At 44.7% G+C, this 27,446-nt stretch overlaps 2 protein-coding genes across 3 annotated transcripts in view; both read left to right on the forward strand.

The window, feature by feature from the left end:
• LOC142312968 (uncharacterized) overlaps positions 1 to 27,446 on the forward strand; it is a 408,714-nt gene that overhangs the window by 74,628 nt on the left and 306,640 nt on the right. The gene's annotated exons all lie outside the window — the stretch shown is intronic.
• LOC142312239 (uncharacterized) lies at positions 1,280 to 17,576 on the forward strand. Of its 2 annotated transcripts, none has more exons than XM_075351158.1 (6): positions 1,280 to 1,398; positions 2,240 to 2,693; positions 2,765 to 2,888; positions 2,972 to 3,069; positions 3,267 to 3,357; positions 12,896 to 17,576. In XM_075351158.1, the coding sequence occupies exons 2-6, from the start codon at positions 2,439 to 2,441 to the stop codon at positions 14,407 to 14,409; spliced, it is 2,082 nt and encodes a 693-aa protein (XP_075207273.1). In that variant the 5' UTR covers positions 1,280 to 1,398; positions 2,240 to 2,438; the 3' UTR covers positions 14,410 to 17,576. The 2 variants fall into 2 exon arrangements, with proteins under 2 accessions (XP_075207273.1, XP_075207274.1); XM_075351159.1 differs by having other exon boundaries at positions 1,387 to 1,415.

The raw sequence follows: 27,446 nt of genomic DNA on the forward strand, positions 1-27,446 counted from the left end.
TCCTCTCCGTACACCTCGTACACACACGGCTCCGCTCCGTACACCTCGTACACACACGGCTCCGCTCCGTACACCTCGTACACACACGGCTCCGCTCCGTACACCTCGTACACACACGGCTCTGCTCCATACACCTCGTACACACACGGCTCTGCTCCATACACCTCGTACACACACGGCTCTGCTCCATACACCTCGTACACACACGGCTCTGCTCCATACACCTCGTACACACACGGCTCTGCTCCATACACCTCGTACACACGGCTCCGCTCCGCACACCTCGTACACACACGGCTCTGCCCCGCACACGTCGTACACACACGGCTCCTCTCCGTACACCTCGTACACACACGGCTCCTCTCCGTACACCTCGTACACACACGGCTCCGCTCCGTACACCTCGTACACACACGGCTCCGCTCCGTACACCTCGTACACACACGGCTCCGCTCCGTACACCTCGTACACACACGGCTCTGCCCCGCACACGTCGTACACACACGGCTCCTCTCCGTACACCTCGTACACACACGGCTCCTCTCCGTACACCTCGTACACACACGGCTCCGCTCCGTACACCTCGTACACACACGGCTCCGCTCCGTACACCTCGTACACACACGGCTCCGCTCCGTACACATCGTACACACACGGCTCCGCTCCGTACACCTCGTACACACACGGCTCTGCTCCGTACACCTCGTACACACACGGCTCCGCTCCGTACACCTCGTACACACTCGGCTCTGCTCCGTACACCTCGTACACACTCGGCTCTGCTCCGTACACCTCGTACACACACGGCTCCGCTCCGTACACCTCGTACACACACGGCTCTGCTCCGTACACCTCGTACACACTCGGCTCTGCTCCGTACACCTCGTACACACTCGGCTCTGCTCCATCCACTCTGTAAACCCCTCCTGACCCCACACATAACCTTCCCCTCATCCAGCACCATGACACCCAGCACAGCAGAGTCCTGCATACACTGAGGAGCTGACCATGTGACCCCTGACTCCTCCCCTCCATGTGACATCATCACAGGTCCTGGAAGCACAGAGCAGCCATATATCTAGTGTGCGGCTCTGCAGGTGGAGGTAGGTGCAGGGTATTATATATCTAGTGTGCGGCTCTGCAGGAGGAGGTATGTGGAGATTCCCCATTACTGGGGCAGGGGGCATTAACCCCTTCAGCTCTGAGACGTTCTTGGTGTTTTTCTCTCGCTGATGTCTATGACTGGTGACGCTTTTGCTCCTTTTCTTCTTTTAGATACAGACGCCCCAAGGAGGAAGTGGCGAGGACTCTGTGCTCCTGACCATTCTGAGTGTTGACACAACCTGCTCGCACTGCTCTGGCTTCAGCAGTGGTGTCCTGCGCCCCCTGCAAAGTGAGGTAGGAAGGTCTAGATGGTAAGTGCGTTTGCAGTGTGCCCACCGCAGGTCCAGTTTGCCCTGACTCATGGCCACGGCCTCTGCGTGCACCACCATCAGCAGAACACCCACTTCCATGTCCTTACCGCACGCCTTGCGCATTTTAAATTATGTACGCACCTAAGAGAGGTATTAATAGAGAGTAAATTACATTTTTAGTGTCAGCAGCACAGTCTGTAAGACTAGAATCCCTGCCTACAGGCTTCTTATACACTAACCCTTCTCCAGCAGCTTGCCCTACACTAAATGCAGCTAACGGCGGTATTATTAGAGAATAGAATGGCTTTCTTTTAACACTGAAAGACTGCACCAGCAGGTACTGTCACGCTATAACACACTGTCCCTTCTCCAGCAGAATATCTCCTTACATTGTTTCCTGGTACAGTGCGGCAAACATGGTATCTCTGGGTCTTATATAGACCCGATGATGTGATGTGGCCGACCCATCACAGTAATGCCAGTAGCTAAGATGGCTACAGCATTACTATAATTGGCAGGCAATCCTTGCATGTTTACTGGCTGAAAAAAAGCCGGGAAACATGGGGAGGAGACACAAGCATGGCGTCCGAGCAGCAAAATGCGCGATAGAGTGCCAAGCATGTCAAGCACGCTCACCCATAACTAGTCAGCATATACAGTGATGTCTTGGTCAGCAATTTAACTTATGTTCCAGTCCATATAAGACCAGAAAGAATACATCATCTATACATTTTATATCCTTATGTTCCCTTCATTACCTCCAGTAGGTTTATCATTGCAGCGGATTCTTTATGATGTTACATCGTCATCTTCTCCCCATTCAGGTCCCTACAATATCGGATCCTCTAACATCTTCTATAGAAGAGAATTCTCCTGATTGCCCCGTGAAGGATGGATATGGACAGGGACAAGATGGCGGAGAGGATATTACACCTCACCCTAGAGATCCTCTTCCGGCTTACTGGAGAGGTGAGAGATTCTGATGACGTCACATTACATCATTCTTATCTATGGGAATAACAGATGGACAGAACTGGAGAGGTGAGGACTCTGGAAATGTCTGGAGTGAGATTTCTTACTGTGTCTCTCCATAACCAGGATTACACAGTAGTGAAGAAGACCTCTAGTGAGCGCTGTCAGGCCCCTGTGTCTGAGGGATGGGGAAGACCCCTGAGCCCAATCACGGGGCCTCCACCTCACCCCCCGATACATGAGGACATCAATGACCAGAAGATCCTAGAACTCACCTACAAGATGATTGAGCTGCTGACTGGAGAGGTGACTGCTGGGACATTTATACAGTAACGCTATGAAGGGATCGGGGGTGACGGTATCATTGTATGTGTCAGGTTCCTATAAGGTGTCAGGACGTCACCGTCTATTTCTCCATGGAGGAGTGGGAGTATTTAAAAGGACACAAAGATCTGTACAAGGACGTCATGATAGAGGTTCCCCGGCCCCTCACATCACCAGGTAATAGACAGGACTAAATACACACGGCCTATAATTATCTGTATGTAAGGAATGAATTCAGTCCTTGTATGTGTCTCCTCCAGTTCTATCCAGTAAGAGGACAACACCAGAGAGATGTCCCCGTCCTCTTCTCCCACAGGACTGTAAACAAGAAGATCCCGATGTTCCTCAGGATCATCAGGTAGATGGAGAGAAGGTGCCATGAAATCTCCCTATGATGTGTAGACGGCTGTGAAGGTCTTGTGCTCAGTCTTGTTTTATCTTCCAGTATTATATGTTTTATACTTGTGTAATGAGAGCGGTGGAGATGGCAGGGTTAGAGCTGATCATAGATGTGACTTCTCCATCTGTCTGTGACTTTTATAATATTTGTTTCAGGGTGAAGATCTGACCCATATTAATACTACAGAGACATATGTGAGGGGTGATGAGTGGAGTAAAGAGGAGATTCCTACAGATAACCGCCCAGGTGAGTAGTGACGACTAAATACAGAGAAGTCACAGATTGTTCCTAGTCACCGGCTGTGGCTTCTTTATCAGGGTTGTAGTCCGGCCATATCAAATGGCTACCATTCTGCTGCTAGACCACCACATGCTCCTCCCCCAAGGGGTACTTTGCACACTACGACATCACAAGCCGATTGTTGCGATGCCAAGCACGATAGTCCCCGCCCCCGTTGCACATGCGATATCTTGTGATAGCTGCCGTAGCGAACATTATCGCTACGGCAGCTTCACTTGCACTTACCTGCTGTGCCACGTCGCTCTGGCCGGAGAACCGCCTCCTTCCTAAGGGGGCGGATCGTGCGGCGTCACAGCAGCGTCACACGGCAGGCGGCCAATAGAAGCAGAGGGGCGGAGATGAGCGGGACGTAAACATCCCGCCCACCTCCTTCCTTCCTCATTGCAGCCAGGACGCAGGTAAGGAGAAGTTCCTCGCTGGGGCTTAATACACAGCGATGTGTGCTGTCACAGGAACGAGGAACAACATCGTACCTGTCACTGCAGCGACATTATGGAAATGCCCAACACTACACCGATCATACAATTTCGACACCTTTGCGCTTGTTAATCGTAGTAAAAACGATTCACATACTCCGATGTCGACAACGACGCCGGATGTGCGTCACTTTCGATTTGACCCCACCGACATCGCAGATGCGATGTCGTAGTGTGCAAAGTACCCCTAACAGTGGTCAAATTTCTTTGAGCGCTGAAAGCCCTTCTTCTATAGAGCTTAGAACTTGAAGGATCCACTTGCCTCCTAGAATTACAAGATGCTGACCTTTACCTATCCACATCTGTAAGCTTCAAAGCCAAATGGCAGTGTACATAGAATGTGCAGACAAGTTAGGAAATCACTTGAAAAAAAAATATTATGATAGGCCTCTCAGAGAAAGTGGAGGGTGATGATGCTGTTTCCTTCCAAGGATCCTGATATCTTAGTGGATGAATCTACTTTCTCTCCCTTTTGTGCTGCTGAATGTGATAATGTGGTCCCTACAAGACCAGGTCCAGTTATTGATAACATTAAATATGCAGTGAGAGCCAAGAGTGAATTTCTGTGCAATAACAGAGTTTCACGTTATCCTGTTTTGTTTTTTTTTTTTTGTTTTTTTTCCCAATTTCCTTTTAAAACTGACTAATTTCAAACAGGATTATGATAAACTACACAAAAAACATTACAACTATGCCGTGATATATCTGTAAGCTGTGCGTGGTTGACGGCTGCAATATACCGTATTTTCCAGTTTGTCAGACGCACTTTTGTTTCCCTCAAAACTGGGGAGAAAAATGGGGGTGCATCTTACAAACCACATATGGCTTACCAGGGCGGCAGTGGTGGAGCAGGGTCGGCAATACGGAGGGCTCGGAGAGGGTGCTGCAGGGTGTGCGCCATTGATCTGTGGGCTGCTTTGAATTGCCCGCAGTTGACGAGATGGACTTCAACAAAATAGCCACGGAGGTGGCGGGTACACATATAAGACTCTGCGGCCATTTTCTTAAAGTCATTGCGTCAAAGGCTGGTGATTCAATGGAGCCCGCAGTAAGCCGGCAGATCAATGGTGCTCGCCGCCGTGACACCCCCCGAACTCGCAGTATAGCTAACCCTCCACACACTGACCCTCTTGAGCCGTGACACAACCTCCTCCGAGCCCACAGCATCGCTGACCCTCTTGAGCCGCGAAACCCCCTTCTCCTTGCCCGCAGCATCGCCTACCCTGCCTCCTGTGACCTTCCTGAGCCGCTCCACTACCGCCGCTCCCCCCTGGTGAGCTAATATAAGAGGTACTAGGATTATAAGACAAACCCTCATTTTAACAGTAAAAAATTTATTTTTTCCTATTTTCCTCCTTGAAATTTGGGGAGCATTTTATAATCCATTGCATCTTATAAAACGAACAAAATACGGTACATTTATTTAGCTCATTTGTTGGCATGGCTTGAGTACTGGCTTCATGGCATCACTCCACGTCATAAATTCTATTATGTGTTTTGTTGTTTTTGTTTTTTTTTTTTTAAATATTTGTTTATTAAGTAACAGAAATAAACCAGGTACAAGATAGGACCTGTATAGTGCATCCTTACAGAACTGTAAAAGAATTCAGTACAAAAATAATGGATAGTACACAGGGCTGTGGAGTCGGTAAGCCAAACCTTCGACTCCGACTCCGACTCCGACTCCTCAAATTCTCTTGCACCGACTCCGACTCCGGCTCCGACTCCGACTCCGGCTCCGACTCCGACTCCTACATATATTGCTTATAGTTAGGTGAAAAATTTATTGTAGTACATGAATATGTGTATGTGAACATCAGACATTTAATAATTTTTATGATACAATAATCAAGATATTTGGATAGAACATAAAATATATTTATTGGAATACAACTTTAGAACACAAAAAACTGTAATAAATTGTAAATATGTAATACACTATGTAATATACAGTAGATTACATATATATATTGTGTGTGTGTATATACACTGTATATATATATATATTATATATATTACATATTTACAATTTATTAGTTTTTTTGTGTTCTAAAGTTGTATTCCAATAAATATTTTATGTTCTATCCAAATATCTTGATTATTGTATCATAAAAACAATTAAATGTCTGATGTTCACATTGTACTACAATAAATTTTTCACTTAAATATAAGCATTATACTAAATGTTGTTATTTAGTAAAATATTCAGCACATTCTGCATTGCACTCCTGTCCCCAATTTATTATATATTTTAGGAGTCGGAGTCGGTGCATTTTATACCGACTCCGACTCCGACTCCGACTCCACCAAAATGAGCTCCGACTCCGACTCCGACTCCACGACTCCGACTCCGACTCCACAGCCCTGATAGTACAGGTACCTGGGGTGCATACTGTATACACCTTTAAGAAGACACAAAAAACAAGGGAAAACCAAAGTATCGCAGTGACCGTTTCAAACATCGACGCTAACCAAGGAGCATTCAACATTAGTACCAGACCATAATATACTTACTTAATATAAGAGCAAACTAGCAACTTAGAGAATTATCACTATTAAACAGGCATCGTCAGAGGAGTGGAATTCCATATCTCTCAGATTTTATTATATTTTTCAGGGCAACCTCTAGTTTGATATACTGTCTGTTCATAGGGGAGCATTGCATTCACTTGCTCCACTCATGCACGTACCGTCAGGGGGAACTGCCCATCCATTGCAGGGCAATGAGTTTCCTGGCCATAAATAGGGACTCCCGGAGAAATATTTTGTGGTGATGAGACCAATTTCCCTCGTCCAAGACTTCAAACAAACAGAAGTGGGTCAAGAGGTATAGGGAAAGAGGCCAGAGATGATAGAAATGACACCACCTCACGCCAAAAGGCAACAATTAACCGGGCAGCCCCAGATCACTTGGACAAAGTCTGCGTCCTCCCCATCACACAGCGTACACTCTAACGCAGGGGTGGGGAACCTTTTTTCTGCCGGGGGCCATTTGGAAATTTTTACCAACCTTCGGGGGCCGCACAAAATTATCAACTTGAAAATTACCCTAATATATTTGGTCAAACAATTAACTCACTGTGGCGGCTGGAGCTTCTACTCTTTGGTGCAGCTGTAATATTAGGCGATATTGATCTTTTTGCTTTTCACAACTGCTTTTCCAGGTTTGAGTTGGCTGGGACTGCTGTATATACATCACAGGGGAGGGTTGGGAGGAATATAGATCGCTGGGGGCATAGACATCATTGGGGGGTACATACATCACTGGGGGATACATACATCATTGATGGGGAGCACAAACATAGCTGGGGGGCATAAACATTGCTGGGGAGGGCTGGGAGGAATATACATCACTAGGGAAGCAGCAGGGCATAGACATCACTGGGGGTACATAATCACTGGGCGGCACAGACTTCACTGGGGTTATATACACATCACTGGGTTACACAGACATAGCTGGGGGGCACAAACATTGCTGGGGTTATATAAATAGCCGGGGGCAAACAGCCCTGGGGGATGCCGGAGGGACATAGAGAGCCCTGGGGGAACAGAGAATGATGGGAGAGGCTGGAGGCACAGACAAATCAGGGGGACGCTGGGGACACAGATGGCACAGAGAAGAATGGGAGAGGCTGAAGGCACAGACAGAACTGGGAGAGGCTCGGGGCACTGAGATCACTGGGGAGACTGGGGGGGGGGGGGGGCACAGATCACTGGGGAGACTGGGGGGGGGGGGGGCACAGATCACTGGGGAGACTGGGGGGGGGACAGATCACTGGGGAGACTAGGGGGGCACAGATCATTGGGGAGACGGGGGCACAGATCACTAGGGGTGCATAGATCACTAGGGAGACTGGGGGGGCACAGAACACTGGGGGGGCACAGATCACTGGGGGGCACAGGTTACTGGGGAGACTGGGGGGAGGCACAGAACACGTTGGGGGCACAGATCACTGGGGAGACTGGGGGGGGGACAGATCACTGGGGAGACTAGGGGGGCACAGATCATTGGGGAGACGGGGGCACAGATCACTAGGGGTGCATAGATCACTAGGGAGACTGGGGGGGCACAGAACACTGGGGGGGCACAGATCACTGGGGGGCACAGGTTACTGGGGAGACTGGGGGGAGGCACAGAACACGTTGGGGGCACAGATCACTGGGGAGACTGGGGGGGCACAGAACACTGGGGGGGCACAGATCACTGGGGAGACTGGGGGGGCACAGATCACTGGGGAGACTGGGGGGGCACAGATCACTGGGGAGACTGGGGGGCACAGATCACTGGGGAGACTGGGGGAGGCACAGAACACATTGGGGGGGCACAGATCACTGGGGAGACTGGGGGGGCACAGATCACTGGGGAGACTGGGGGGGCACAGATCACTGGGGAGACTGGGGGAGGCACAGAACACTGGGGGGGCACAGATCACTGGGGAGACTGGGGGGGCACAGAACACTGGGGGGGCACATCACTGGGGAGACTGGGGGGGGCACAGATCACTGGGGAGACTGGGGGGCACAGAACACTGGGGGAGGAGGCAGTGGCACAGAACACTGGGGAGAAAGAGGGGCACAGAGCACTGGAGTTACAGAGCGCTGGGGGCACAGGCAGACTCGGATGAGCTTGGAGGTAGTTAGAGAACTGGGGGAGGCTGGGATCACAGAGCGCTGGAGGTGGTTGCGGGCACGGAGGGCTCTGCCGCCGGGCACAGAGAGGAGCAGCTGCCTTCGCCGCTGGGCACAGGGAGCCGCCGGGCCCAGTGAGCCGCCGCCGCCGCAACCGCTGGGCACAGGGAGCCGCCGGGCCCAGTGAGCCGCCGCAACCGCTGGGCACAGGGAGCTGCCGGGCACAGAGAGGAGCAAACGCCGCCAGGCACAGGTAGCCGCCGGGCACAGGGAGCCGCCGGGCACAGAGAGGAGCAAACGCCGCCGGGCACAGGTAGCCGCCGCAGGGCACAGGGAGCCGCCGCCGGGCACAGGGAGCCGCCGCCGCAACCGCCTAGCTCAGGGAGCCACCAGGCACAGAGAGGAGCAGCCACCGCTGGGCACAGGTAGCCGCCGGGCATGGAGCCGCCAGGCACAGGGAGCCACCGCCGGGCACAGGGAGCCGCCTCAACCGCCGGGCACAGGGAGCTGCAACCGGACACAGGGAGCCGCCGCAACCGCCGGGCGCAGGGAGCCGCCGGGCACAGAGAGGAGCAAACGCCGCCAGGCACAGGTAGCCGTCGGGCACAGGGAGCCGCCGCCGGGCACAGGGAGCTGCTGCCGGGCACAGGGAGCCGCCGCCGCAACCGCCGGGCTCAGGGAGCCACCAGGCACAGAGAGGAGCAGCCGCCGCTGGGCACAGGTAGCCGCCAGGCACAGGGAGCCACCGCCGGGCACAGGGAGCCGCCTCAACCGCCGGGCACAGGGAGCCGCCGCCGCAACCGCCGGGCGCAGGGAGCCACCGCCGCTGGGCACAGAGCGCTGCCGGCACAGTAAGTCCTGGGGGATGATTGGCAGTCAATCCTCTCCTTTTGATTTTTAGCGACCCTCAAGCCGTCCCCACCTACAAAGTACGTCCTCACGTAGGCAGTGCCAGCGTGGGGACGTAGTCTTTCAGGTATAGGAAATGCAGCGTTCAGCATTGAACGCACTGTGTGGGATTTTAAAGGGCCAGCAGCCAGTAAGATGCGGCTGCCCGCCCCAGCACTACAGTTCCCAGGAATCAGCCCGGGGGCCGCAGAAAAAGTCGTCGTATGCGGCCCGCGGGACGGAGGTTCCCCACCCCTGCTCTAACGTCTCCCAGTGTCGCATCTTACATGATCTCAGTGGGGTGAGATATGCCTGGTGTACTACTTACGGATTGTAAGTATGTATTTAAATAGGAGATCAACCCCTTTGGGCCTTGAGACCAAAGTATCCTTATCAAAGGAAAAGAGAGTAATCGAGTGGTCCCAGGAATCACTCTGATGTAGCGCTGGATTGTCGTTCTAAGCTGCAACTGCAAAAAAAAAAAAAAGTGACATCTAGCAACATTGAGTTGGATTGGATCTGGTCAAAGGATAACAAAACATTTTGCTCATAAATGTCACCAAGAGAGAATACGCCATGCGTGGAAGATAGGTGATCTGATAACATTGAAAAATACACATTTTGCCATAAGGGCATTTCAGCTATGACATCAGAGAAATGCAGGACCTTCTTCGCCTGCCTCCAGACCAGGCGTGCCAGCCTATGAAGGGACACTTCCCCTGACGAAGCCACACCCCCTAGTGGCGATGCGCGTGGGGTTCACCACGCTAACCCCTTTAACCTGTTTGTTTTCTCCCCCCATGCATTAGAATAGGGACCCTGTCTTCTTGTCAGTACCTATTTAGGTCTTGCTGCTGAGGTACATCTGGTAACTATACTGCTAGTATAACATGCTATTTTCCTCTGAGCTGTGATGAATGCTTGCTGGCATGGCCTCCCTGTATCACTAACAGGCTGATCAGTTTACTCAGGGTTAATATGACTACAGTGTCATGGGTCTGTGAGGTTTCTCTGTGTTTAACCCATTGGTGACTGGGTCAGGATCATTGGAGACTCTGATGTGGGAAATGGTACTATCTTATCCCTTCCCTCCCCTTGTGTATTTCACTATCTACCTGGGCTGATGATCTGGACCCAATAGGTGACGATTCTTAAGGTCTAATTTGATATCCGTTGAGATGCCTCACTAAACCTATGCTGACTTATATGTACCCGTTCTGTACTGTTGAGTGTCTGGCCAGCCTATGAAAGATAAGGTTCAATACCAATAATGAAATAATCTTTTCCAAATGTGGTATGTTTGATACTAATTCACCACTGATTTAAGTATATGTATTGAATACCATGCTACTAAACAGTGGGCTTTAGTTGTACCCACGTTTTGATGAATTTTCAGACCTGATACAGGTTTTACAGTGACCAATACAGGATAATGCATGTTAAAAGAGGATATTGAATGTAAAATCCTCAGTGGGGCCTTATCTATGATATATGAGAACTGCTATTTGACACATAACGGTGTTGACATTCATGTTGGGGTTAGCGTGTTCAGTAACTATACCCTATTTGGGCACTTGTTTTAAATGTTTTTAATGTTTCAATGTGTGTTTCCCTTGTACATTAATCGTTGTGCTCTGTGTTTAATTGTCCCTTGAGCCATTTTTTTGTACACTTATGATAATGTTTTTTCAATTTCCTAAAAAAAACATTTATTTTGGTGATCCCTATTGTGGCATACTCTTTTTTTTCTTTCTTTGTTAACCTGTGAAGGGACAGCAACTTACGTGATCCCAATCCATCCATTTCAAGAAAACAGTAGGCAATTTGTCCTTGCTGCATGAGCTAAATGACTCTTTGAGTTAGGCAAGTGAGAGACGGGCATCCACGAGGATATCTCCTTTAACTGGCCCGCTAAATAATAATAATAATAATAATAATAAAAGAAATCCAGAAACGCTGCCACTCCTAATTGTTTGTTTGGACCTATGGACAGTAGTTGGCTTCAATTTTGGTCTTGCATACAAACCCAGTTATTAACGTATTTAAGGATGAAAAGAATGATTTAGTGACTAACGCCTAAAGAGAAGAGAAGAAGATCTTGTGAGGATCTGAGGTTGCGTGCAGGTAGGTACCGGGAGACTATGCCATTTTATTGCACAACAACTAGAGCCTAGCTTGTTTTCCAAGAGACACGCACACCAAAAAATTAAAGGGAATCTGTCAGGTGTAATATGCACCCAGAACCACGAGCAGTTCTGGATGTATATTTCTAAGCCCTGACTAACCGTCCCTGTATACACTAACATAGATAAAGAGATATTTAGAAAAAGTATTTCTAAAGATCTTTCACTGTATGCTATTGAGCTCGGGGACTAGTTCCCTGGGTGTTGGTTCCCCTTGCCACTCAGCTCCATTAGCATGTTAGTACACCCCTGCGGGCGTGCTAACATGCTAATGAATGTGCAGCGTCAGAGGATGATCTCACTCACCTCTCCGCGGCCATCGCGTCTGACGGGGGATTTCAGCTCAGTGTGGATGACCCTGGAGTTTGGGTCTTGTGCACTATTAACCGAGTGTACGCGTTCTGGCTTCAAAATGAAGTAGTGCGCATGACCGAAACTCCGGGATCATGCGTACTGAGCCAAAATCCAGCATCGGACGCGATGGCGGTAGAGAGGTGAGTGCGATCATCCTGTGACACTGCGTATTCATTAGTATGCTAGCACGCCCACAGGGGCGTACTAACATTCTAATGGAGCCGACTAGGCAGGGGAATTAACGCCCAGGGGGATAGTCCACTCGCCAATTAGCATACAATATAAGATCTTCCACTCATTTAGCATACGATACAAGATCTTTAGAAATACTTTTTCTAAAGATCTCTTTATCTATGCTAGTGTATACAGGGACGGTTAGGCATGGATTAGCAATATGCACTCAGAACTGCTCATGGTTCTCGGTGCATATTGGACCTGACAGGTTCCCTTTAAGTGGGTTCTTCTCACTACAATAATGCCAAATACATAGCTAAATGAGATTTGGGTGCACTGCAAAGCTCAGAAGCGAGGAGTAGTTTGAACTTTGGACAGACGATTTTGCTGGATAGGTTTATGGAAGCCATGCTGCTTTTTAGCCACTAATAATATGGAAGCGCTACATTTTTCCATTATCAGATGATGGATCTGAATAGGGGCTTGGTTTTATGTGGGATTAATAGCCGTTTTTACTGGTATCTTTTTCGCGTACATAACATTTTTGTATGGCTTCTTATTCCAATATTTAGGACGCAAAATGAACAAACAGTTGAACACCATGCTCTATGGTTCATGCTATGAGGTTTTCTATTAGTCTGTGATCTGTCATTGTCATAATGAGTAATTCAATTTTGCTATATAACTTGCCATTTTTACGGACATTTTAAGTAGAAATGTTAAAACATACTGTACATTTTCAAGGCTATTTTATTAAAAACGAATTTTTATTCTTTGCAGATGACTGTACCAGATTAGAGGGACAACTGACATCTTCAATTTATAAATCAGATGACTTCGAGATCTCACAGGATACAATTGAAGTGAATGTAATTACTCCAGATATTCCATCATCCCTTCACAGCAAAGATCTATCATCTGATCCTTTCAAACAGGTCCTATTTTCTGATTCAATACAGACTAGTAAGAAAAAAGAAAGTCACAAAAAAGGGATTAAAAAACACAGTGCTCTTAAAGCAAAGAAGTCAATTTCTTGTTCAGAATTTGAAAATATATTTACCCTTGAAACCTCTGGTATTGAACATCAAAATCACACAGCAGATAGATTTTCTTGTTCCAAGTGTAGGAGATCTTTTAACTATAAATCACATCTTATTAGGCATATGAGAATTCATACTGGGGAGAAGCCATATTTATGTCCAGAATGTGGTAAATATTTTAACCAGAAATCACATCTTGTTATTCACCAGAGAACCCACACAGGGGAAAAGCCTTTTTCATGTTCAGAATGTGGAAAATGTTTTACAGAGAAATCAAATCTTATTACACATCAGAAAACTCACACAGGTGAGAAACTATATTCATGTTCAGAATGTGGCAAATGTTTTAACCAGAAATCATATCTTGTTAGACATCAAAGAACTCACAAAGGGGAAAAGCCCTTTTCATGTTCACAGTGTGGGAAATGTTTTGTAGATAAATCAAGTCTTGCTACACATCAGAGAACACACTCAGGCGTGAAGCCTTTTTCCTGTTCAAAATGTGGAAAATGTTTTATCTATAAATCGCACCTTGTTAGACACCAAAGAAATCATACAGGGGAGAATACTTTTTCATGTTCAGAATGTGGGAAATGGTGGGTAGATAAATCAAGTTTTATTATACACCAAAGAACTCATACAGGGGAAAAGCCTTTTTCATGTTCAGAATGTGGGAAATATTTTACTCAGAAATCGCATTTTGTTAAGCACCAAAGAACTCACCTACTGGAGAAGCCTTTTTCATGTTCAGAATGTGGGAAATCTTTTGCAGAAAAATCAAGTTTTCTTATGCACCAGAGAACTCACACAGGAGATAAGCCTTTTTCATGTTCAGAATGTGGGAGATATTTTAATCAGAAATCGCATCTTGTTAACCACCAGATAACCCACACTGGAGTGAAACCTTTTTCATGTTCTCAATGTGGGAAATGTTTTGCACAGAAATCAACTCTTATTACACATCAGAGAACTCATACAGGGGAGAAGCCCTATTCATGTTCAGAATGTGGCAAATGTTGGGTAGATAAATCAAGTCTTGTTAAGCATCAGAGAATTCACACAGGGGTAAAGCCATATTCATGTTCAGAATGTGGCAAATGTTGGGTAGATAAATCAAGTCTTGTTAAGCACCAGCGAATTCACACAGGGGAGAAACCTTTTTCATGTTCAGAATGTGGGAAATGTTTTAACCGAAAATGTTACCTTCTTAAACATCAAAAATCCCACACCTGCAGAAGTCATTATAATACCTAGAATGTGAAAAATTACTGTAAAATCATGTCTTGTTTCAGATCAAAAATAACTTACAGAGAAAGAAATTTAAATGTTGATAAATTGTACAAAAAATCGGAAGTCAAATAATTGTGAGAGAGGGAAATTAGAACTTACAGTATTTTTTGTGGACTATAAGATGCAATTCTAACAAAAAAAAAAATCTTTCTAATAAGTGAGTGGCTCTTACAGTCCAAAGGCAGCTTCCTGTTACGGAGAACGCTGGGATTGTGTCTTTCCCAATCAATGAGAGAACTGCTCTCTTCTGCCCCATGCTAATTGATGTGATTGGTACAGAGCAGGAGAAGAGGCTACCGGGACCTGTCCAGAGGCTCCACATCCGGAGTGAGCAGCTGAAGAACTTTCCACCCAACTATTTCCAGGACCTTCTAGGTTGTGATCAACAGCAACTTTGAAGGAATTGCAGAGTGACATAATGTATACATGCTTCATGTGTATATTAACGTATATATGTAGCAGAGCTATATGTGTATGTAAATGTGCTTATGTAGCAGAGCTGAGTGTGTATATACTATCCATGGAGCAATGTTATGTGTAAATATATGCTCTTCAAAGTGCTCATTAAAGAGAACCTGTCATCATGATTTAGCATGTTTAAGTAAAGATATGGCTATAATGAAGCTGTTATACTTATTCAATAGATTCCTGTAGTGAAGACATGTGTTTCCTGGTTGTTAAATGCATGTTAGAAATGTTGGTGCTTTTTGTTCATTGGGGCGGGACTGTGGGTAGAGTCTTCGAATCTGCCGTAGTCCCTCCTCGTTGAACATTGAAGATCAAAATTGGAACAATGTGTGATCACTTGCTTTTTTCAGAAATAATGTAATCTACATTGATGAACATTTGAAGGTTTTTTGTAAGGGGTACACCATGCCATTAGAACAGTGTTTTACAAAAGATCCAGAGTTTATCAACATAAACCCTTTATTTTGCCCAAAACGTGATGATCATAATTAGAGAACAGCAAGAACTGTAACACAGAGAAAGATAAGTACATTTTCTGCAGTTAACATCAGTCACCAATCAGTAGGAAGTGTACAGGCCTTTGCTTTGGATGACTTCAGCACATCTGCAACCACAGGACATAACTAGTCTCTCACATTGCTCTGGTTTCATTTTGGTCCAGTCTCTTCCACAGCTCTTTGACTGTTGTGGGTTTCTTGGCTGTAACTTTGTTACCAAGGATTTTCATAAGGTTTTATATTGGGTTTTGATCAGAACTCTGGCCTGGCCATTTCACTGATTTCTGTTTCAAGGAATTTCTTTCCCCATTTTGCTGTGTGACAGGGGGCATTGTCCTGCATGAAAATTGTTGGCTGATTGAGTGATGAACGCAAGTAAGGAACCATGTGTTGTTGAGGAAGGTTCTGATACACACTTGCATTCACTCTGCCATGTAGCTGTATGAGAGGTCCAACTCCTGCTGCAGAAAACATTCCTCAAACCATGACACTTCCTTCACCACTTTTCACTGACTTCTTAACACATTTTAGGTTCAGTCTTTAACCAGTTTGCCGATGAACATGTTTCCCATCAGACCCAAATAAATGAAACTTGCTTTCATCACTAAAATGAACTGTGGACCACTTCTCTGTCCACACAACATGCTCCTCACCAAAGGGGAGTCTAGCCTTTTGATTCTGTCTAGTAATGAGAGGTTTGGTCACTGCAGAGTGGGCTTCCGTCCAAATGCTCTTAAACGACGTGACACTGTATGATGAGACAGATCCTTACCCTGTTCAGTGCTGAACTGGTGCGCAATTCCAGCTGCACTGTTGAAATGGATTACCCGTGAAGAGTCTCCACATTATCTTCTCCTCTCTTGCATTTGTCTTTCGAGGGTGACCACCCTTCTTGGGAGACTTGAAAGAGTTTGTAATGTTGTAAAGATGCAATATTTTCGAAATCACAGACATAGAAGGACCAACTTCTCTTGCTATGGATGATAAGGTCACCCCTTTGGCCTTCTTCTGGACAACCTGCTGCCGGAGGGTTTCAGTCACTTTGGGACAGCATACCATTTTTGCAAAATCAGTAGAAACTGGAAAGTCAGGCTGCAAATAGTGTTTGCCAGTTTATTAAGGACATTAGCCCCAGGTGCCATATTAACACCAATACCTTTCAGATATCTGAAAGTGTTCTCTAATTTTGGTCCATGTTCTTTTTCATTTATCTCATTTACATTTTTATTATGTGCTTTGCAATGAATTAAATGTATGAAATAATCTTAACATACTGCTAATTTACTCATGTTAGAATATAATCATATAGGACTACACAATGACCTTAACATTTAGGAAATTATGTGCTCACTATTTTGAGCTCCACTGTACGTTTCTCCTTTTCTAAAGTATGCACGAGTACTGCACTTGCCGGAGGCAGGGCTTGTGCACACTCATCTTCTCACAGTCTTCAATAAATGTGCAGATTGAACTCCTGCGGTCTTCAGCAAAATTACACAGGTAATGTGCAGGCATGTGCAGAGCCGCACCTGAAGTTAAGGACGAGACAAGATCTCAATCTGCACTTGCGCCTCCACCGGTGCTATTTTGCTGAAAACCACTGGAGAAGAATGTGTGCAAGCGCAGCCCGATTATAATTTTGGATAAAATTTGCCAATACAAGTCTATGGGTCCATAGAGGGCTGGACTGGGAACAAAAAGCAGCCCTGCCACTCAAACCCTATCAGTCCACATACTATCACCCCCAATCAGTGAATTATGCTTTTATTTTGTCATGCCCCCTTACCACTCTCTGAAAGGAGTTATTTTTAGAGTAAAGTGACCTTTTCCAAAGCAACTGATAAATCCATATACTGGAGATATTACAAGATGTCACAACGAACAGCCATTCCTAGTCCCTCTTTAATCCTGGCTTTGTCCTGGAAGGTAATAAAGCCACAGATTTGGAAGTGCCAGTCCTGCATTATCCTTGGCTCTTTGTAATACTTATAGTTTTAGTCTCTGGTGACCTCTGTTCCAAGTCAGATCTCTGAAAAACACATTTATGTGGTGAAAAGGATTTATCGGGAGCCAAATAGGTGCATTATGTTCTAAGTGCAGTAACTGTGGTCTTGGGAGCATTGTCAGGTTCAGCTTTTCCAGTACAGATAAAATTTATTTGTTCCACACAATGATTTTTTTGTTGATACTTTTATAATAAAGTTTGTAGGTTCAAATCCTCCCAAGTCTAATGAGAATCTTTTGACTTCATTCCCTGGATAATTATATTGTGTGCATTCGGTGTGATCGCCATTAAATGTTGACAATGTTCTAAGAGATCAATTAGTAATATAACTAATTTATGTCGATGAAATGTCAGCCCGAAAAGCTTTCCAAACCAATCTACCCCGTTGCACAGAAATTCGTGTTTTTTTCATATGCAAATTAGACTTGTAAGTGCGTTGGTGGGGTATTTATGCACTTGCAGTCCTCGGCTCCTCTCAACTTCACACCGCCAGTGATCCCCTCCACTTCTGATTGACAGTGGAGAGCAGAGCTTCCTAGCTTTCAGGTGAATTTTCTGCAGCCTGTCTGTGCTGGCCTCTGCCATCTCCATCCTCTTCTGTTCACCCTAGACTTATATCAACAGCGTTATCTTTTGCCTTAGTAATTTTGAAAATATGTCTACACTGAATACAGATTTTGCTTTTGATTTGAGAGCAAATTAATTGGTCTCAGGAAGAAAAAACAATTTTCTCTAAGATGTATTGGAAAGTTTATTTTCTTTTGTTTGTACTATATATGACTCAAAATATTGTAGTACCCATTACTTTAGAACAATGAAGATGCCTCCCTCCCTAAATACAGCACCCAACTAACATTCCTGAAAGGTATATAATTTTTTTTTGGATGGGGGTCGGCAACAGCTTTATTTCTTTATTCACATAACCAATCTTTTAACCATGAAAACCTTGTCAACATCAGAACTCTAAAACTGTTATACACTACAGAAAGCTCCACTGCATCAGCTTACCTCAAAATTTTCTAAACAATGCCCCAATAAGGGATCAGAAATGGGGGGATGATGATCTATTCTAATATTTTCCTTCTTCTAGCCCCTAAGTACTTGACAAATGATACAAGTGCTTCTCAATAAATTAGAATATTATAAAAAAGAGTGATCTACAAGGTGGCCATAAAATAACCTAAAGTGTTTTGAGCCGTCTGCAGACTGACCCAGTGGACAGAATTTGCTGAAAATTAGTATGTATGCTATTCAAGGCATGGGGAAACGGACGGCATCTTAAAATAAAAAAAATATATATACAATAACTCCCCACCAGCGGAAAAGTGGCACTGTACATTGAGCGCGCTTTGAAACTCAGTCTGTAAGATGCCTGTCTCTTTGCTGGATCGTGCGCTGTTAGTGCGGTTGTTTTATGAGAATGCCAGGAATGCTACAGCTGCACTGAGAGTCTCTAGTCATTTGATAGACATTCACACATGTAGCGGTCGAATGGCTGTCAATTCGCTGAGACAGATGATGACACGTTTTGAGACAACAGTGTTACTGATTCTTCAGCCAGGGCGCAGGCAACGACCGGTAAGCAGAGAGGTTGTGAAGGACATTGCCACTGCCATCGTGGAACAGGGCACGAACAACCCTGCCGGGAACAGCATGGCACGCAGTGTTTCCAGGTAATTGGGGCTCCCGTATAGCACAGTGTGGAAAGTTCTCGGAAAGGTCTTGCGGGCATACCCCATACCTACTGTGAAGCATGGGGGTGGCAACATAATGCTTTGGGGATATTTCTTTGCAAAGGAACTAGGATGACTGAACTGTGTATATGAAAGAATGGGGCCATGTATTGTGAGATTTTGAGTGCAAACTTCCTTCCATCAGCAAGGGCATTGAAGATGAAACATGGCTAGGTCTTTCAGCAAGATAATGATCCCAAGCACACTGCCAGGGCAACGACGAAGTGGCTTCGTAAAACGCATATGAAGGGTCTGGAGTGGCCTAGCCAGTCTCCAGATCTCAACCCCATAGAAAACCTTGGGAGGGAGTTGAAAGTCCATGATGCCCAGTGACAGGCCCAAAACATCACTGCTCTAGAGGAGATCTGCATGGAGGAATAGGCCAACATACCACCGACCGTGTGTGCCAACCTTGTGAAGACTTACAGAAAACGTTTGACCTCTCATTGTCAACAAAGGATATATAACAAAATATTGAGATGAACTTTTGTTATTGACCAAATATTTATTTTCCACCATAATTTGCAAATAAAATGTTGCGAAATCAGACAAGGTGATTTAATGGATTTGTTTTCTCATTTTGTTTCATAGTTGTGGTCTACCTATGATGTCAGTTACAGGTCTCATCTTTTTAAGTGGGAGAACTTGCACAATTGGTGGCTGACAAAATACTTTTTTTTCCCACTGTATCTGCCGCAGTCAGAGCCTTCATGTTTATATTTACAAAAGCCATAAGATCTAGAGTGGCCCTCGTTAAGGAGCCAACGCTCCACAGCAACTGCCCCTTGGGAGTATGATGAAGGAGCATCAGTCACTGATTGAAAGGAAGGGGTTCTTGGTACAATGATCAGTTGAAATTCTACATTCAGCATCTTGATCCCCCCCCCCAACCCAATATCAGGTTGCAAAGCTAAATGTCTGCAAAACGCCTTATCGTATTTACACCAAGAGATACCCCCATGTGATTTGAACTCATGATAAACTGAGTCACCATAAATGAACAATTCAGAATAGCGTTCAGGATTTTGTTGACCCAGAATGCAAGCAAGCATTTTGAAAGCTTGAATCCAATTACCCATGCTTCTGGCCACTTTCGACCTCCTGTCAAAAATTTTGTTTAGGGTAGGCCTTTGCTCTTTATCTGTTGTGTGTTGATCAACAGAAATCAGTGGCCAGATGTCTTTGTTGGTTGGCACATATTGTGACAGGATATGCGGCAGAGAAGTAAGGGACACCAGGCCAAGGAACAATCCAAAGGGCTTTATTGGAACCACAAAGATAAAGCACCAAACAAATATAAATCCTTAAAGTCTGCAAGGAGTCCACAACAAAACAAAAGATCCAGGGGAACCTCCCGGTATTCCGACGCCAGGGAAAATATGGCAATGGTCCTTATATGAGTTCCTTGAGTCCAACAGGGTGAACAACAAAACACAATCCCACGTGGCCACTGATCTCCAGTCTGTGTCAGTCCATACACACACAGGCTCTAGGATCCAGCCTCAGCAATAGATCCTAGTCCTTCTCCAGCCGAGATCCAACTAACTGAACTAACATGGGTCTCATTGTTCTTCTCTCCTGGGATCAGACCCTTAGGTGGGTAGAAGAGTCCAACTCCACCTGGACACTTGATACATGAATAGACTTTAGACTCCTGGCTCTGTTATGTTTACCAAGTTGTGGATTGGAGAAGTCCCATGCTGAGAAGAACAAACAATCCCCCACTAGTAGTACATATAGGACAGTCAAGGAGAGACAGACTATTACACCATGAGCAAAGGCGGGGGAGGGACACACTGTTACAACATATCTTTTGTGTTCTTTCTTCATCTAAATGGACACCTAGTGGGCTAATCCCACAGAAAAAGGGTTGTTTTGGCCAGGACGCAACTGTTGTACTCTGAACTCGTTGGGAAGGGGATCCATTGGACTCCAACCAAGAAACAAAGCCTTAATAGCCATCTCCATATCACCCTTTTTTCCTGAGAATTCCAAGAACCAGTGAAATTGAACTCACCGCCTGAAGATGGTACCTGTGCTGCTCCTGGAGCTAGATCCGGAATCACGTGGGATTGGCGTTGCATCAACTGTTTGGTTGACGGAGAAAGGTCCCACCTTTTGTGAAAATAACCTGACCTGCCCAAACCATAACTACAGGAACTATTAACCAACAATGATTGAGAATACCACTGAGACTATCTGGAGTGGCAAGACTACCTACTATTTCTGGACTCTATGAAAAAATGTCTGGAGCGAGGATGCTTGTGACCAAAGACCCTGCTTCTCCTGCACTTTTTAGAACCAGGAGAACACCACCGGATTGAGACCTTGATATAGTCCTTGCACGGCACCGTTGTGACACATCATATGAGGCAGCTGCTGGGGAAAGTTCACCACATTTCAGGGGAGTGAGCGCTTATGAGTATCATAATATATAACCTCGCTCCAGCCTTTAACTGAGGAATGCAGAGGGTCCACACTGGGCTCTTCTCCAACCTAAGTGTCTGGAGGGGTCAGGAGTAATTACACAAGGAAATCACATCATTACACAACAGAAATCTCACACAGGGGAGGAGCCACATTCATATTCAGAATGTGGAAAATGTTGGGGGGTTTTTTGTTGTTTTTTTTTTTTTTTTTTTTTTACAGAAATCAGTTCTTGATAGTTACCAGAGAACTCACACAGGTAAGAAGCATTTTTCATGTTCAGAATGTGGGAGATGTTTTACACAGAAATAAAATCTAATCAATCATGAGAGAATTCACACAGGGGAGAAGTCATATTTTTAATCAGAATGTGGAAAGTGTTTTGTATGGAAATCAAATCTTGTTTCACACTGGGGAGTATTCATGAATATTCATGTTCAAAATGTGTAAAATATTTTGCAGGAAAAGCAGATCTTGTTAAACACCTTTTTCATGTTCAGAGTGTGGGAAATTTTTTGTAGATTAGATTGTTCTTGTTAGTCACCAAAGAAGTCAAACAGGGTCGAACTATATTCATGTTCTGAATGTGGGAAATATAGTACACAGAAATCACATCTTTTTAGACACCAGAGAACTCACACAGGGAAAGTGGGAAATTTATTTACCCAAAAGGGTACCTTCCAAAACATATACTTTAATACCTAGAATGTGAAAATCCTATATTGTTCACTAATAACACAAATAACTCAGAAGGTGAGAAATTATACATGTTATTGACAAAGTATACAAAAAATATAGCAGTCAATTAATTGAGAAAAAGACTTACTTTAGAACTTATGTTTTATTAGAATTAAAAAATATATACAGTTACTATTATGTTTCATTCAAAAAGTAAATAAAAAGGCAATATTCAATGTGCATTAAATATTTCACATTGTTATATATTCATGTATATACATACCCCAAAAAGTAGCCAAAATGTCTTCCCTCTTCTTCCCAACTCCCAATCTCAGCGATCTGCCATTCATTACAGTTACTTTCGGCGCACAATCTGCATGTCTTAGCAGTGTCTGTAACTTCTCTATACTACAATAATAAACCTGTTCATATTACAAATTACTATTTCCATCTACGATCCATTCCTTCTTTATATGAACATCTGATGTGATCCATTTATTATATCCCTTTCCCTGCTAAGTATAGTAGTTTTTCTTAACCATCATTGGAAACTGATGGAACTTAATTTTACCTAAATCTGTTAATTCATAAGTTTTTAAGCTCCCAGATGAAATAGACGAGGAAATTTGGAGTTGCCCATGCTCCCTACTTTGTAGACTTTTGGAAATAAAGCGTTCAACCTCGGTTCTTTACCTCTGCACACATGGTCCTTGTACACATTTTCTATGAGTTAAATGGTTTTTCTTTTGTATCCAAATTGTTATATTTCAGAGCAGAAAAATATGAGAAAATGAGTAAATGACCCATTTTTTTCATGAGAGGACACACATTAGCTAGGGACCCCAACGTAGAGAAATACTTTGGCGTAGTGTTGGGGCTCTATTGCATTGATCAATTCAATAGCTAAATTTCTCTTTATTCATATGTTCATGGCAGTAATGCAGATTCCATTTTTCATACTTTCACTCTTACATATAGCTATTGGATTTTTCATGGCAGTATTCACACAGCAGTTTCTACTTTTCATATATTCCCCTTACATAGTCACTGGTGTGCATACCTTCTCTTCATATACTGTAGAGTTTTTAGGTTTTTGCACACAGTTCAGACTTAGAATGGTGTTCCAGACGTTATTTCTTAATTGATTTGTAGTCTTTCATTTGTGAACCCGGCCCCACCACACCTATTGCCAGTCCACATTATACGCATATATATAGCCTGGGTCTCAGCTTCCCAACACGGTAAGTTTTTTAACTGCATGAGAGGACACACACAAGCTAGGGACCCCAACGTAGAGAAATACTTTGGCGTAGTGTTGGGGCTCTATTGCATTGATCAATTCAATAGCTAAATTTTTCTTTATTCATATGTTGATGGCAGTAATGCAGATTCCATTTTTCATACTTTCACTCTTACATATAGCTATTGGATTTTTCATGTCAGTATTCACACAGCAGTTTCTGCTTTTCATATATTCCCCTTACATAGTCACTGGTGTGCATACCTTCTCTTCATATAGTGTATCCTGTTCCAGTCCTGCCTGAAACCAGTTCTGTGTCTGATGAAGTTTCTGCACTTGTCCTGCTTGTGTTCCTGTATCTGACCTGTCCATGTTGCTGGAACCATCTAGCCTGTGTACCTGTGTCTGTCCTACCTGTGTTCCTGTACCTGACCTTTCCATGTTCCTGGATGCATCCAGTCTGTGTACCTTTGCATGTCCAGTCTATGTTCATAGATCTGTCCAGCCTGTGTTACTGTACCAGACTTGTTCTGTGTTCTTTGACCCATCTTGTCTGTGTTCCTGTAGTCTGTTCCTGTGTCTCGGTATCACTCCTGGGTCCGGCATAACCTGAGTCCGATGTTGCCAACCTTGCTTGTGTTCTTGCACCTTCCTCACCTGTGTACCTGCACGAACCTTGCCTTTGTCACAGTTCCTGCTAGTATCTGATGTCCTCTACCTGATGACCAGTGCCAGTACCAGTCAGTACCTGACAACCGTGCCTGTGCCTTCTGTCCCAACAGTATTAGATGTCCTGTGCCAGAGCCTCATCTCCTCTGCCTGATGACCTGTGCCAGGACCTGCCTTCTTTTGTAATGTAAAGCACCATCCTTTACATATCGGATTCTCTTATTATTTTTTATATTTATAGCGCCCTATCTTTATTTTATAACGTCCACTCATATTTGCTATAAAATTAAATGACTGCTCATGGAATCTTCTTCTCTAATAGAGAAGGCTGATGGACTTGTCTTTTGGTCAGTTGTTGCTTCAACAGCAGTCATTTTATTTTATACCTAACAAAAGAGGACTATAATAAAGATAGGGCGCTGTGAATAACAATTATAATGGGAATACCTTATGTAAGGATTTACACTATAGTGTATTTAACAAGGAATGAATGACAGTATGCAATAATGGGATGTGGTGACGCTATATAATAAAGAAAATAAGGAATGGCACCATACATAAGTAGAGAGGATGCTACGTAATAAAGGATGGTGTTATATATAATAAAAGAGGAAACTATCTAATTAAAGCACCACTACAGCATTTTTTTATTGCAATTATGTAGTTGTGCTTTAATTGTAAGTCCTCTGTCCCTAGTGTTATACTCCCCTTCTGCCACCTTCTTCCTTTTCCAGCAGCACACTGGGCAGGGGAAAATGATCTGCCGACAGCTGCGGTGTTTGGTAGAGTGCACTGGAGGTCACTTTTCAATACATCTCTATGAGAGCCTCATTCTGGCTCTCACAGAGATGCGTTGAGTGCTTGTGACATAACTTCTGACTTCCGGCCAGTAAGAAGCTACAGGCACAAGATGGCGCCACATGACCGGAGTTGTGCCTGCGAGAGATGAAGCCACCGAAGATGAGAATAACACAAAGTGCAGGGAACTTACATTTAAAGTGCCACCCCAGTGGTGCAATAAAAAAAAATATACTGTAGTGGTGCTTTAAGGAAGTCACTGTACAGGTACACTATATACTAAAGGTCTGGGTTCTACATAATAACGGAGTACACTATATACTAAGGAGAGTGCTATATATTAAAAATAAGTACACTATATACCAGACCTGGGCAAGGGGCGGCCCGCGGGCCACATCCGGCCCGCCTACTCTCTGTGACCGGCCCGCCTGGCTCAGGGCGTCCTTGCTGGCCGGTCAGTGATGAGGGCAATCTGACCTGTTGTCCGGAGCTCCAGGCTCCGGGAGGCCCGTGGTCAGATTGCCCTCATCACACGCTGCGTGCCGAGTAGGAAACAGAGGACAGATCCTGCAGCTCCGCATAGTCAGTGCAGGCAGCGGAACGCAGGAATCTCTCCTCTGTTCCCTGTCCGGCACTTTTCTCTGTGACACACGCGCGCCCTGATATCGTCAGTACGGCACGCGTGTGTCATTTAAAAAGTTCCCACCCAGCAGGAGAAGAAGCTGCAGCGGCGGGGGCCGTATGGAGAGAAGCAGCGGCTCCTAGGAATACAGCATCGGCGCAGCCTGGGCATGTGAAAAAGAAGCCGCTCAGCAGGGGGCTCGTACAGAGGTGCCTGAGGAGGGGACAATAAGAAGAGAGGTTACTAGTAACCTGCGGGGACAATGGGGGGTGGGCGGGAGGGGGTTAACTGTTGACAAATATTTGGGGTGTAGTGGTGTAGTATATGGGAATGTAGTTTTACAGTTGTGGTATATGGGGGGTGTAATATATAGTGGTGTAGTATAATACAGGTGCATATAGGGGTGTAGTATAAAACTACACTGTCATGATGTATGTACTTTTCTCCATCCCATATTTTTTGTATAAGATGCCATGTGATGTATTTTACCTTCTCATTGTATTTGCTGTAATACTATGTCAGGATGTGATGTAACTTTCCTTTGGTTGTACTTACTGAACACTTTGAAATGTCTTGGGATGTAAGTAACCATACCTTCCCCCCATCTCCTGTGTCTCTGGGCCCATAATGCAATTATCTCTTGTCTACACAGCCAGGGGAACTTCCCATTGTTTCGTAAGCAGTGGATAACGCTAACTACACAAACTTGTAGACATCTCGGAGCCAACCTTCTAGAATCTTCTAGTGGGCCCAACCATTGCATACACCCCTACCTTGAGGGGCGGGCCCACGAGCTCAGACAATACACTCATGTTTCTAAGTGCAGTTGGGAGCTGAGCTTTGAAGAGGAAGGGAGCGAGATCTGATTCTGCGGACAGATCTCGCCGTCCAGTGGATTGTGTGGGATTTCTGGGACTCTGAAAAGGACTATTACGTCGTGATCTGGCACTTTGGATTATCGGGAGGTGCCCCCAAATCTGTTTTATTTGGACTTGTCGTGTGCTGTTCCTGTATTCCTGTTAGTAAACCTGTTGGATCATCCTCGGCCTGTTGTCTCTCCTTGCTCTGCTGTACACCCCGTCACATACACCCCTATATACACCTGTATTATACTACACCCCTATATACACCTGTATTATACTACACCCCTAGATACACCTGTATAATACAGGTGTATATAGGGGTGTAGTGCTGTAGTATAATAAAGGTGTAGTATATAGGAGTGTAGTATAATACAGGTGTAGTATATAGTGGTGTAGTATAATACAGGTGTAGTATATAGTGATGTAGTGGTGTAGTATAATACAGGTGTATATAGGGGTGTAGTATAATACAGGTGTATATAGGGGTGTAGTATAATACAGGTGTATATAGGGGTGTAGTATAATACAGGTGTATATAGGGGTGTAGTATAATACAGGTGTAGTATATAGTGGTGTAGTATAATACAGGTGTATATAGGGGTGTATTATAATACAGGTGTGTGTATATAGGGGTGTAGTATAATACAGGTGTATATAGGGGTGTAGTATAATACAGGTGTAGTATATAGGAGTGTAGTATAATACAGGTGTATATAGTGGTGTAGTATAATACAGGTGTAGTATATAGTGATGTAGTGGTGTAGTATAATACAGGTGTATATAGGGGTGTAGTTTAATACAGGTGTATATAGGGGTGTAGTATAATACAGGTGTATATAGGGGTGTAGTATAATACAGGTGTATATAGTGGTGTAGTATAATACAGGTGTAGTATATAGTGGTGTATAATACAGGTGTATATAGGGGTGTATTCTGTTATACAGGTGTGTATATAGGGGTGTAGTATAATACAGGTGTATATAGGGGTGTAGTATAATACA

Source organism: Anomaloglossus baeobatrachus, chromosome 5 (assembly GCF_048569485.1).
Source record: "Anomaloglossus baeobatrachus isolate aAnoBae1 chromosome 5, aAnoBae1.hap1, whole genome shotgun sequence".
Lineage (NCBI taxonomy): Eukaryota > Metazoa > Chordata > Amphibia > Anura > Aromobatidae > Anomaloglossus > Anomaloglossus baeobatrachus.

Excerpts from the sequence above, each read along its gene's own strand:
- LOC142312239 (XM_075351158.1), top strand. The coding sequence starts at position 2,439 with ATGGACAGAACTGGAGAGGTGAGGACTCTGGAAATGTCTGGAGTGAGA. Across the intron at positions 2,694-2,764 it reads TTGAGCTGCTGACTGGAGAG|GTTCCTATAAGGTGTCAGGA; the intron begins GTGACTGCTGGG and ends TGTATGTGTCAG. Across the intron at positions 2,889-2,971 it reads CCGGCCCCTCACATCACCAG|TTCTATCCAGTAAGAGGACA; the intron begins GTAATAGACAGG and ends TGTCTCCTCCAG.